Here is a 12,579-nt window from a genome sequence, read left to right as displayed (position 1 = left end):
ACCTCACAGCAGGCAAGTAGCCAGCTCCCCTGCGCCATCAGGGCCAGCTCTACTGTGCTGCTCAGGGGGAGGCCAACACTCATTCTTAAATTTATCTTTTGAAAAACTTGATTAACTCTTTTTCTATTGCTATCATAATTAAGGTATTTCATTTGACATTTGGAAAACCTAATTTCTTATTAATATATAAACACAAATTTGAATTTTATATTTGAGCACCTCACTACTAATTGTTATGATATTTAAATATTAATGTATATTTTGTTTTTAAATGTTTACATATTAATGTACATTGATGGTTTGGATCATATAGTGGATTGTTGTTTTGTTTTCCCATTTTAAAGAGTATAGCCTTATCTGTGGTGGACTTGCTATGTAAACCGACTGGCTCTGAACTTGAGTGATCCTCTTGCCTCGGCCTCATAAGTGCTAGGGTTATAAGCGTGCACACCACACTAATCTCCACCATGTAAGTGAGACAAAAGTTCAAAGGTTTTGCTAGCTCCTGCTGGCAGCAGAAATACTTAATATCTTAGTGTTATATTTAGGAGAGAATTAACAGTGTAATTATATTTTCAAACTTTAAAGAGGCTGTATGATATATTTTGATGAAAGCTTCTAAATAATAAGAGTAGAAGACTATACTTCCAGAATCCTTTCTTCTTTTTGTGCTGGGATTAAAGGCATGTGATGACATGCCTGGCCTAAATAGTACTTCTCAATGAGAAAAGGGCCAATGTAACAGATTTTGTTACAAGCTATTTTCATATGTTTTAGGTTGAAATGCATGTTGATGTTTTAAAACTAGAACTCTGAGCTAGGTGTGGTAATGCACAGCTATAGTCCCAAGCAGTACGGAAGCTTGGGAGCCTGTGGGCTCACAACCAGTCCAGAGCTGCACAGTAAGATCTGTCTCAGACAAAACCAAAATATCCCTTCTGGTTGAATGGCAATAACTTTAACAGTTATTCTTGGTACTATATATAATCTCAGAAGTTCTTCTCCTTATGGCTGACCTAAAATTTTATATATAGTTTAATCTTGGCAGTGATTTTTTTGAATTTGTGTAATTCAGTGTGTGTTAATGTGCTTTTGATTTGATTCTTAGAATTGAAATATAGCATTGATTAGCTTTTTGCAGCCTTCAAATGATGGCTGAGTACCTTTAGGTTCTTGGATTACATTACAGTTCCTAAGATATGATGAAAACACTTGGTTGTTGGCATGTGTAGTTAATACAGGCTTTTAGGAATTTTGAAGTTTTCCTTCAACACCTCTAAAATGGAATGTTAGAGAGAGAGGTAAGACAGTTTGTAGGGCCCACAGAAAACTTTCTCACAGTTACAGTTTATAGTAACAGTGCATGCTGATTTGGCTGTCTCTGTTGTGGCTGTCTCTGTTGTTCTTTTCTATTCCAGGTAGAGAAGGTAAGGGGTGTGTGTGTGTGTGTGTTTGTGTGTGTGTTTGTGTGTGTGTTTGTGTGTGTACATGCCCATGCACGCACACCTACACATATGCTCAAAATACACTGTATGAGATTCTCTCGACAATTAATGAAAATACTATAAACAACCAACGATCCTCCCTGTATTTCTGACCTTAAGAGTATTTTTCTTTTTTTGAGACGAGATTCTTATAGTGTTGTTCAGTTTGGTTCCGGTCTCTTGGGTTCAAGGGATTTTCCTACCTCAGCCTCCTAAGTATCTAGTTTGTCCGACTAAGCCTAGCTGGCTCTTGACTTAGTGGTGAGAAACACATGGACTATTCCTAAGAAGAGGCCCAGGGAGTACTAGCTCTCGGGATGATAGAGTGCTAGAGAAGCCTTCACAGAGGGATCGGTCAGGAAGAATAGGGAAGCAGGGATACTATGCCAAAGGGAACAGCATATAGAAAAAAAAAACAACTCTATGTTCACAGTATGAAGATGGAGTTATTTAGTGTGCTGGAAAGTTGGCTCATTTTTCTATATGAGTCTGATACCCTGAGTTCAGCCCCCAGCCCCACCCCCAATTCCAGACTGGAAGAAGAGTGTAAACTGAAAACTATCTTCTGACCTTTGCATATCTTTGCATATGTGCCATGGCATACATAAGTCTGCACTCAAATACACCACACACGAACACACACACACACACACATACATACATACATACATACATACATACATACATATATACCGCCACCACCACCACCACCAACAACAACAACAACTAATTAAGGGTGGTGTCATACACCCTTAATCTCAGCACAGAGAGAAATGTATCTCTAAGTTTGAGGCCAGCCTGGTTTACCTAGTGAGTTCAAGGCCAGCTAGGGCTACATGATGAGACTCTCAAAAATAGAAGAATAGTAGAGTGCTGGCAAGGTTGCTCACAGGTAAGGGTGCTTTCTGCCAAGCCCAACAACCGGGGCTTGGTTCATCATGGAAGAGTAGAGTTCACCCTGTGATTTTCAAATGCATACTCACACGGAGCTCACACAGAAATAAGTGTAAATGTTTTTAAAGTAGGAAGCTTGGAAGTGACAGAGGTGTTAGAAAATAAATAGTAGGACAATAAAATTAATATAGAACAGATTTTCAATAATGAAGATCATCATGTGGGCTGGATATAATGCTTTAGTCTGTTGAGGCAGGGGGTTTAGTTTATACTAAATCAGGGATCATGAAGTGAATTCTTGATAGAAGGAAATATAATGAGTAGAGCTTACATTTTACCATTAGTAGGTTTATGATTTTTATTCTTGAATCATAACTTGATAATTAAAGAAAACCTTTCAAGTATATAACTTATTTTTAAGTTTGTTTTCTATTTTCTTACCATCTGTAAAAGTCGTCTAACTGCAAACCTTAATTTCAGCCCTATTTTTTGATGACATAATTTTGGATATTAAGTCTAAGTAAATTTTTTCAGATACTGGCGAGTGTAGTAAGAAGGAGAGCGCATGCGCACCTGGTGGCTTCGGAAGAGGGAAGGGCTTTGGAAGCAGAGGTAATACTTGTAACGTTTTACAACCACACTTTTAGCTGACGCCAGGGCTTCCAGTTTATTTTTTTAGAAAGGAAAGCACAGAAAGTGTGTGCCATGTAGAAATCACAAGGCTCATAGAAAGTGGTTTCGTATAGGCATCGTGTAAAGGCAGCAGCCCATGCTGTCCTGGGTATGTGCAGTTTGTCTGGGTATGTCCGTTTGTCTTTTAAAGAAGAGTTTCTTCTTAGTGCATGTGTGGAGGAGTGGGTAGGTTTAGGGGGTTGCACATGTACTGCAGTGCATGTGTGGAGAATATGAGTGACTTGCAGCCATTGCTTCTCTCCTTCCTCCATGTGGGCCCCCAGGTCAGATCAGGCTTTTGCAGTGAGCACTCTAACCCGCGCTGGACCATTGCTGGCCCTCCATTTATTTGCATTTCTCGTGCTGTAGCATCATTGATTCACCTTGCACACAAGCCTATGTTCTTTCCTCCTTTACTCCTTAGGGCTCCCAGTTCCTATAGTGATTGATTGATTTCGTACCTCTGTAGGGGAACGTGCTGAGCAAGTTCTGTAGCTGAGCAAGGAGAGAGCAGTAATGCAGAGACAGGAGTTTCCTTTCTCAGGAGCTCAGCACTGACTCTTCCTGGTCACAGAATTGAGGAAGTGCAGGCAGCCATGGAGACGGCACTAGAATAGATAGAGTCCTTTTCACAAGAGCTTTGAAGATATTTAATTTAATACTTAGGCTTTTTGTAGAAATAATATTCTTTTTAGGAATTATGTATATATTTTGAAAGGAAATACCTGCTAAAGGATTTTTCTGGTCAATCATACAGTGAATACTTTTGCTTTTATACGAGAATTGTGTATTAAACTTCCATTATATTTTATTGCCACAAAGGTTTAAATTTGGTTAAACCTGTAGATGATAACACACATACCATTTATAAATTGAACAACTGCCTAAGTAACTGGATGGTTCTTATATGAAACAAGCCCAGTTGTAACTGAGTTCTTTATAATATAGTTTAGATAATGATTGATAGGCATTCCATATTGACATTTACTTTTAAGGTATGTGTCCCCAAGTATCTCTTCTGTATGTGTGAGCTAGAGCAGGACAGCCTGGGGTATCTCACTATGCTGCCCAGGTAGGTTTCTCAGCCATGAACTCAGGCGATAGATACACTGTAATTAGCTTCCAGATACCTAGGGCTGCAGCCGTGCACCACTGTACCCAGCTCCCTGAAAATTGCACACTAAAGACAGGTCTCTCAGTGAACCCAGAGCTTATTGATTTGGCCAGCCTGCCTGCCCCAGGATGCTCTTGTTCTTGCTTCCTCAGTGTGGAAATCATAGACAGGGACCATGTGTGTGACTTTGTCACAGTGGACTGGGCTGGACTCAAGCCCCTCATGCTTACATGGCAGCCACGTTATCAACTGAGCCGTCCCCTCAGCCCCAAATATATTATTTTTGATATTTTGAATAGAAAGCAAATAATGGTTATAGTGATACATACTGTTGTCTTGCCTGTGCATATAAGGGGGGATATAGGGTATTTGAAATAATATAAAATCTACTGAAACATTTTTAAATTTAAAAGAATAGAGCTAATAATCTGATAGAGGCAGAAGTTTAGTATTATTTGAATTAGTTCTCATCCTGTGTCTGTGTATGTTGTTTTTATAGAGAGTTTATCTCATTCTGTAGGGTCATCATAACTAGTTGTCCCTGAAAGACTCTTAAAACAGATTTTATTTATGTGTATATGCACATTGTATGTGTTTCTGCACACATCCTCTGGAGGTTAGCCATGGGTGTCAGATCCCTTGAAGCTGGAATTACTGGCATTGTGAGCCACCTGACGTGAGGGATCTGAACCCTGGCCCTTAGGATGGAGCACTAAGCACTTACTTCACTGTTGTATTGAGCCATCCCACCAGTCCTGAAAACTGTTTTTTAAACTATAGAGGTAAAAGAAATTCTTTCAGAAATTTGCAGTTCTCTTTTATATTTTGTATAGGTTTTTTAAATAACAAGTTTGAAGAAGGTGATAGCTCTGGTTTCTGGAAAGGTAAGTTGTATTTCTGTGCAACTTTAAAAACTTACACTGTCAGAAGCACGTACTAGAGAGACTCAGACTGGCAGTCTTACTCCGCTTCTAAGTTCATGAGGCAGTTTCATGAAGCAGCTGTAGAGACCTTAGGCAAGGGTGTAGATAAAGAATCCAGGCACCTTTAATTTGGTATTTCCCACCTGTCTTAGCTAACCTATAAAGTACAACCTTTGAAAATTGTTATCTTTAGAAAAAGTAAGTCAAGACTTAAACTCCACTGTAGGGTACTTGCAGTTACCAGCACACTTCATGAGCTGAGTTCAATCTTTAGGACCACATGTCAGAAGGGGATAACTGATTCCAGAAAGCTGCTCTCTGACCTCCATGTGTGCCCTGTGGCATGTATAAGCCCACACACACACAAATAGACGCATGCATGCACATGTGCAAATTTTATTTTTAAATTCAAGTAAGTCTAAGAGGAAAGTGATGAGAAAATGAATCTCTGTTCAGAGTAAAAGCATGTCTAAGGTACCCAAGCTCTCAGGACAAGCATGGTGAGAACGGAATGATGTTCTAGAAGGTCAGCTGCTTTACTGTGTCTGGTGGACCAGGTTTGTGCAGGGTCTTGGAACTGTATATACAGTGCATCTCTGGTGATTTTGAGATGGTTTTTGTCTGAAAAACACTAATGTATCAAATCTTGACATTGAGTTGCAGAGTTCTCAGCCCTGGCTACCTGCTAGTCTGGTGTAACTAAAGCCAGTAATTCACGCCAAGCCAGTGTTTACTACACTGTAGAATGGGGCCGTCCATCTTATGGGCTAGCTATTATGCTGTCAGTAAAAGAACAGGGCATAGTACAATTTGTGGTAAATATTTAATGTCATTTCTTAATTAGATATTTGAGGTTTGATCTTGGATTGGAGCTTAGTGGTAGTCTAATATACACAAGACCCTGGGTTCCATCCCCAGCATTTGGAGGAAAGAGAATAGGGGCTTATTTTATTATATACTTTGATTACCAAAGTCAAAACTAAGATTAAACATAATCTCTAAAACTTTAAGAATTGAGATTGGGTAATGTGTAGCTTTTGAGCATGAGCTTGCACTGTAGCCCAGGATGGCTTTGAACGTATGGTAGTTCTCCTGCCTTAGCCTTCTGAGTGCAGTGCCGGGAGTATGAGCCACCATACCTGGCTTAGGATTGGATTATAGTTCTATCAAATAAGACAGTTTCTTCCAACCATTGCTTTTAACCCTGTCCCATTCAAAAGAAAACATATAAAGGAGAATTAGTGTTCAAGAGGAAAACTTTTAAAGATTTCTTTAGTTTTGAATACTTTTGTTTTACCCTATTAATTTTTAACCTACTTACTGGTTATATTGTGTTTTCTGTGTTATTCTGTGTTACTGTAATAAAAGCAACTTAAGGAAATTTATTCCAAGAAGGCAATAGTCTGTCATGGGGGTGCATGGCAGAGGGAGTGGGGCATGGCTGGTTCTGTTGCACATACAATGAGAGAGAGGGGCCAAAGAGGCACCCAGCTCACCTTTCCTGTCATTTTTATTCACATCAGGACTCTAGCGCATGGGGTAGTGAGAGCCACATGGAGGTTGGATGGATCTATCTCCCCGGAAACAGTCTCACAGACACACTCAGAGTTGTGGTCTTATATGATTCTAAATCAGTCAACAATGAAACCTAACCATCACCATAGTCAAGACAATTCCCATCTAAGCACAGACTCCTGCATCTCCCAGTTGAATCCTTTCTAGCAGTGGGGGATCAAATAACAGCAGAGCATAAATTCCAAGTTTTCATTATGCTAGAGTGCTTTCTCCAAAATGGATTTTGCTTTTGTCTATTTCTGTTATTTTTCTTTGTTCCTCTCAGAGAAGACAAATGACACATATGGATCAAGTTCCTTCAGTCCCGCAGCTGTGGACAAATCCAGGAACGGGTTTTAGATGACCAAGCAAGATGTTTAGATGTTAAGGTGTTGCTTGTGCCACAGCCAGTGCTTTACGGCTCTGCCTCACTTGGTGTAGTGTGGTCCTAAGGGCCGGATATTTTGGAGCTGAATGCCTGAAATTTAAGACCCAGATCATCCTCGTGGTGGTTGTGTTGCCTTAAAAATGGTATTTAACTGTTTAAAGATTGTTTTTCTCTGTTTATAAGATGAGGATTATAGCTGCTGGACAAGGTGTTTCTGAGAGTTAAAGTTAGTACAGCAAAACAAAGCTGGGTGTGATAGCTTGTCTTCTGGTCCTAGCTCAGGGAACACTAAGAAGATCAGGCCAAGCTTGGGTCTCATCTCTTTAATCCCAGCACTTGGGAGGCAGAGGTAGGTGGATCTCCATTCATTTGAGGCAAATTTGGTCTACACAGAGAGTTGTAGGACAGTTTAGCATATAAAGAGAGATTCTGTCTTAAAGAACAAATGCAACACAACAAGATAAATAAGAATGTCCTTGTGCCTCGGAGTTTATGACCATTCTGGCAATTGTCGTCAGACTGTGACAGGTAGGAAGGCAGAAAGGAGGGAGTGCATGAATGACTTATCCCTTTAGAGCAGTGCCAGCTGCATAGGTTATGCAGGACATTGTTCACAGGCTGTGCAATTGTTAGGTTGTAACTATTTAATTTTACTTAATTTCATCTGTACTCTCTTTATCTTCTAGATCCACAAAGGTAACTTTTTATTTTAAACTTAAACTTACTTCTAAAATGGTTAGTTACTTCTAAAATGGTCACAAGCAGTTAGAATATAGTATAGGATTGGTTTTCATCCAAGTTTGCCTAATGCCATTATGTTTTAAAATGACAAAAAAATGACAAAAGCCACCCATATCCTAAACTGATTTATGCGGTATTTTTCTTAAAGTAGTATGAGTCAGCTCTCTCCTCTATCTCAGAGTCTAAAAACACTTTCGTCCCCAATTCTCTTGCTTAAATCTTCTTTTCAAGAAAGTTGTGTTAGAGTGCTGGCCTGGGTCTGCTTTCCCACTCTGGATATCCAGGCATCATTGTACCCTGGGGCTGGCCTGGAAGGGATTAAGCTTAGCTGGGCTTAGGTCGGTTAGAGGGACTTGGTCTGTGTGGGAGCAGAAGAAATGGCCTTCTCCACAGACAGTTTTGAGTGCAACAGCTCCCTTTATTTGGAGTTAAATAAGGATTATATAAACCTTGGGGAGTGGGTAGGGGTCTGGGGTTTGAGTGCACAACCTTGTCTGAGGTGCTGGGAATGCTTCATTTGCATGAAGAGGAAATCCATATGTTAGCTGGACATGTCCTTACAGGGAGAGGAAGTTTAACCTGTAAACTGACCACCAGGCTATGTGACTACCCTCAGGGATGGAGGCCGTGTGGGATGCAAGGCTTATGTGCGCTGGGACATGCTGGCCCAGAGCAAGGAGCAAGCAGTCCTATTCCCGCCAGCCTCAGGACGAGTTTTCTCAGCCTCACTCTTGCTCTGGACTGACTCCTGCAGTTGCATGATTTTCAGCTCCCACATTATATGACTCTCTTTCAGAATACATGCTGACTGCATCCGAATCTGTAAAGAGCAAATAAGTTACTTTTACAGTGATATCGATGACTGCAGATGCACAGTTGCAAAAGAGACATGGAAGGTTTCTGTGACAACCCTTACCGTTACCTCAAGCCTTCCTCCACCCCTCAAAAAAGTAGTAACAGCCTAGACAGGAAGCCATCAGAGAGAACTCAAATAGGATGCTGGGGTTTCACCTTCCACAGTGAATGACTTCCAGCAGGGATGCAGGAGGGGAAGGTCTCAGCTCCATTAGGGGGCAGAGCCCTGAGAGCTTGACCATACCCCCGTGAATAAATAGAGAACACAAATGGGACTTTTTTTTTTTCTGGGGTAAAAAGGGTGTGGGGGAGGAATCTATGATGTGCAACTCCCAAAGAACCAATAAGTATAAAACAGGCTGACTGCTGAGGCTCAGATAGTCAAGGAGCAGGGCCTTCAGCTAGCTATCAGGATAATGTTTTTAAAAATATAAAACAAAACATATTAGTTAGACAGGTACTGTAGGAGTTTAGATGATAGCCCGTAAGCTGTTTGGTCACTTGACTTTCTGTTTGAAGTTCTTGAATACTGGACACCAGTGACATGTGCTAGATATCTTGAGGCTATCTCTGTATTCCCCAAATAGGCTGTTCTAGAACTTCTGAAGAGCTTAGAGTTATATTAATAATATAAAACGTTTAAAGTTTAAAAAATTGTGCATTCCTTGCTACCACCCAGCACTAGGAACATAAAGTCTGGGAATGGAGCTTCGACATTTATTCTCACCCATTTCACTTGAGTATCCATCAGTGTTGTGACTGGTCCTCACACCACTGTTCAGAGAAGCCCTAAACGGATAGTTGTACTGTCATTAAAACAGAAAAGCTGTTGAGTTATTTGAGTTAATTAGGAAAAATGAGGAAAAGTTTGCATGGATGTAAGAAAGCACAACTGTCTAGCATTGCTAAGAATGGTAAATTATAGAAAAAGAAATGACAGTTTTAAATAGAACAGTCATGTGTCTCTAATAGCCTACGAATGCTTTTCTGAACCATTTGTTTACTTGTGGACGTTTTTCTTTTTGTATTGTTTTGTCTGGTTTTGTGGTAAGCAAATAGTGGGTGCTCAATCATTTACATTAAATATTGATATTCATAGATATACTGTATAGGGGATTTACTCTGAGCAATGTTTTTATGTTCCCAGTAAAATTATTTTAAGAATCAATGTTTATATTCAACTTGAAAACTATTTTTGATACAGTTCTGTTCTTAGCTCTTATGTCATTAAAATTACCTAGATGCAATTCACATCTTTATGTTTCTATTTAAGAGTCTAACAATGACTGTGAAGATAATCAGACTCGAAGCAGAGGGTTTTCCAAGCGAGGTGGTAAGGACAATGCTTTGAACCATTTGTTTATAAGACGAAAAGAAACGGACAAAACTGACTTTAGAAGGGCCAAAAGAAAAGTAATGAAAACGTTAAGAAAACTATGTCGATCCGTGCTTCTTGCTCCTGATACTCGAGCGGCTATCTGCAGCTCCACTTCTTCAGTTCTGCCAGTGGGGATTTGGTCCCCAAGGATCTTAAGAAGGTCATAATTGACAAAAGAGGGATTTTTGGTGTTTTGATCAGTCACAGTTTAGATAACTGAGAATGTGTTTGTCATTAGACATTTGGAAGGTCATTAGACATTTGGAAGAGGCAAGAAATTGCACATTTTTTTGTTCAGCTCTCATGATAATTCAGTACACTTTGTTAATTCTACCTATAACAAATATGAGGTGACATGTTATAGCAACCATCATGCATATTTCATGAATATCTAGGGAGACATGCTAAGACAGCAGCAGAGATGCCTTCAAAAGGAAAAGGGAAAGCCCAGTAAGTTAGGATAGAGTGTGCATCTGTGATAAAGGCTTTCCTCTTTGAAACTCCATGCTGGTATGACTTGGGAGAATCCCTCCTTTTGCCTGTAACATAGTTAGCTGACTGACTGAACAACAGGCTCTTCTCCCTCTCTAGCAAAGCTATCACTCAATTTCAGATTGAAGAAATCTGTCTCCTAAGCCAGAATTCTGCAAAGATGTGATAGTGGGGAAATATGAAATTAAGTACATCTTTTAGAATTGCTTGTTTTTAAAAGCCATTGCTGGGCGGTGTGCCCTGGCTTCCCCCTGCTGAGCTGCATCCTGTTCTTCTCTCTCTCTCTCTCTCTCTTTCCTCTCTCTCTCTCAATATTTTTTTATTTACATTTCAAATGTTATCCCCTTTCCTGGTTTTCCCTCCCAAAAACACCCTCCCGATATCCTCCTGTCCCCTCCCGCTGCTCACCAACCCACCCACCCACTCCTGCTTCCTGGCCCCGGCATTCCCCTATACTGGGGCATAGAGCCTTCACAGGACTGAGGGCCTCTCCTCCCAGTGATGTCTGACTAGGGCATCCTCTGCTGCATATGTAGCTAGCCATGAGACCCACCGTGTGTGCTCTTTGGTTGGTGGTTTAGTCCCTGGGAGCTTTCCTGTTTCTTACAACCAGTTTTGGTTTGGTTTGGTTTGGTTTGGACACCAACTGTGTAGAAAGATTGTTACATTTTTAAATATTCTGAATGTTTTCTGGAGAATGGTGAATATCTGTGTTACCTTTAAGTCAGATTAATTTATATATCTTCTTCTTCCTTCCTTTCCTCCTCTTATTCCTCCTGCTCCTCCTCCTCTTTTTTGGAGGCAGGGTTTCTCTGTGTAGCCCTGGCTATCCTAGACTTCGCTCTGTAGACCAGGCTGGTCTACAAATCTGCCTCTTGAGTGCTGGGGTTAAAGGCGTGCACCCCCACACCCAGCTAGAAGTTGTTTTTAAGTAAAACTGAAGGATAATCAGAGAAAGGAGAAAATAAAGTGGTATTAATCTTTAGACACGTCCATATGCTAGAAGGGGCAGGGACAGAGGCACACAGGAAAGACTGGAGTGAGGAAGGGCAGTGGGGAAAATGATATAATTCAATTAAAAAAAATTAACCTCAACCCCCCACACCATGGCCAAAGCATCTGCTGAAATACCAAATTCCAAAGACATCAAGTTTTACAAGGAAGGTATTTTTTTGCATTTTACATTTGGAAATAAATAATTGATCTTTACAAAGCATTTCTCCAGCTATTCATGAATTAGTTAGAACACTAAAGGAGAACAACAACAACAATAAAAACAAAAAACTGGGAAAAAAATCAGAGACAAACCACCATAAGGTGGTAGAATTAAAAATGCATGTATCGGTAATCATAACATTATTTGATGTTATGTTTCAAACAAAATATAACTAGCAATGAACATAGCATAAGGGGAGAATGTGCGAATCCTAGTATGTTTTTAGTTCTATTTCCCTCAGAAAGTAGGAGGGAGCAAACCAGAAACCACTATAGCTTTGTATACCAGCTAGCTAGCAGACTTCATGTAACATTTCTGTTTGGAATCATAGATCCTAAAATTATAAACTAGATGTTTTTTTCATCATACATTGAAATTACAGATTGATCATTTAGTAAGACCAGAAGAAACACAGAAATTGTACTATAGATTTTGTGTCATGGACAATTTCTCTCATTAAATAAAGTACAATAAAAAAGAAAAAAACTGAATCAGTAATAGATGTCTAACCTTTGTGGTTTGAGAACTGATTTTTCTCAATTTATAGTTTAGAGTCAAAATGTGAAGTGTTTTATTACCCAATAGCAATAAAAGTAGACCATGGTGATGAGGTACAGCTAGTTTATTTGGTGGGGACTAGTAAGCTGAGTTCCTGAAGGACGATAAGACAGTAAAGAGAAGATAAGAAGACAGTAGATGCAGATTAAACTGGAGCTCCTGAGATAGAGTACACTTCCTCAGTAGACTAGGAAAGCCAAACAGAAGAAATGTGGAATGGCTTCTCTGTGGTTTCACAGCAGAATTATACAGGATTCTTAGGTCTGTGTACATAGATGATGATAAGCACAGGGCAGTACAAGGCAGTGTT

The 12,579-nt window shown here is 39.9% G+C and overlaps 1 protein-coding gene across 4 annotated transcripts in view; it reads left to right on the top strand.

The window, feature by feature from the left end:
• The window catches only part of Ddx4 (DEAD-box helicase 4), a 52,857-nt gene that overhangs the window by 13,485 nt on the left and 26,793 nt on the right, over positions 1-12,579 (top strand). For all 4 annotated transcript variants that reach the window (XM_021180696.1, XM_021180695.1, XM_021180694.1 and 1 more), the window contains exons 5-7: positions 2,913-2,990; positions 4,998-5,048; positions 9,899-9,958. In XM_021180696.1, the coding sequence (XP_021036355.1) occupies positions 2,913-2,990; positions 4,998-5,048; positions 9,899-9,958 (189 nt within the window). The remainder of the gene's footprint in view (positions 1-2,912; positions 2,991-4,997; positions 5,049-9,898; positions 9,959-12,579) is intronic.

This window comes from Mus caroli, chromosome 13 (genome assembly GCF_900094665.2).
Source record: "Mus caroli chromosome 13, CAROLI_EIJ_v1.1, whole genome shotgun sequence".
Taxonomy (NCBI): Eukaryota; Metazoa; Chordata; class Mammalia; order Rodentia; family Muridae; genus Mus; species Mus caroli.
This window is presented reverse-complemented; position numbering and strand designations above follow the sequence as displayed.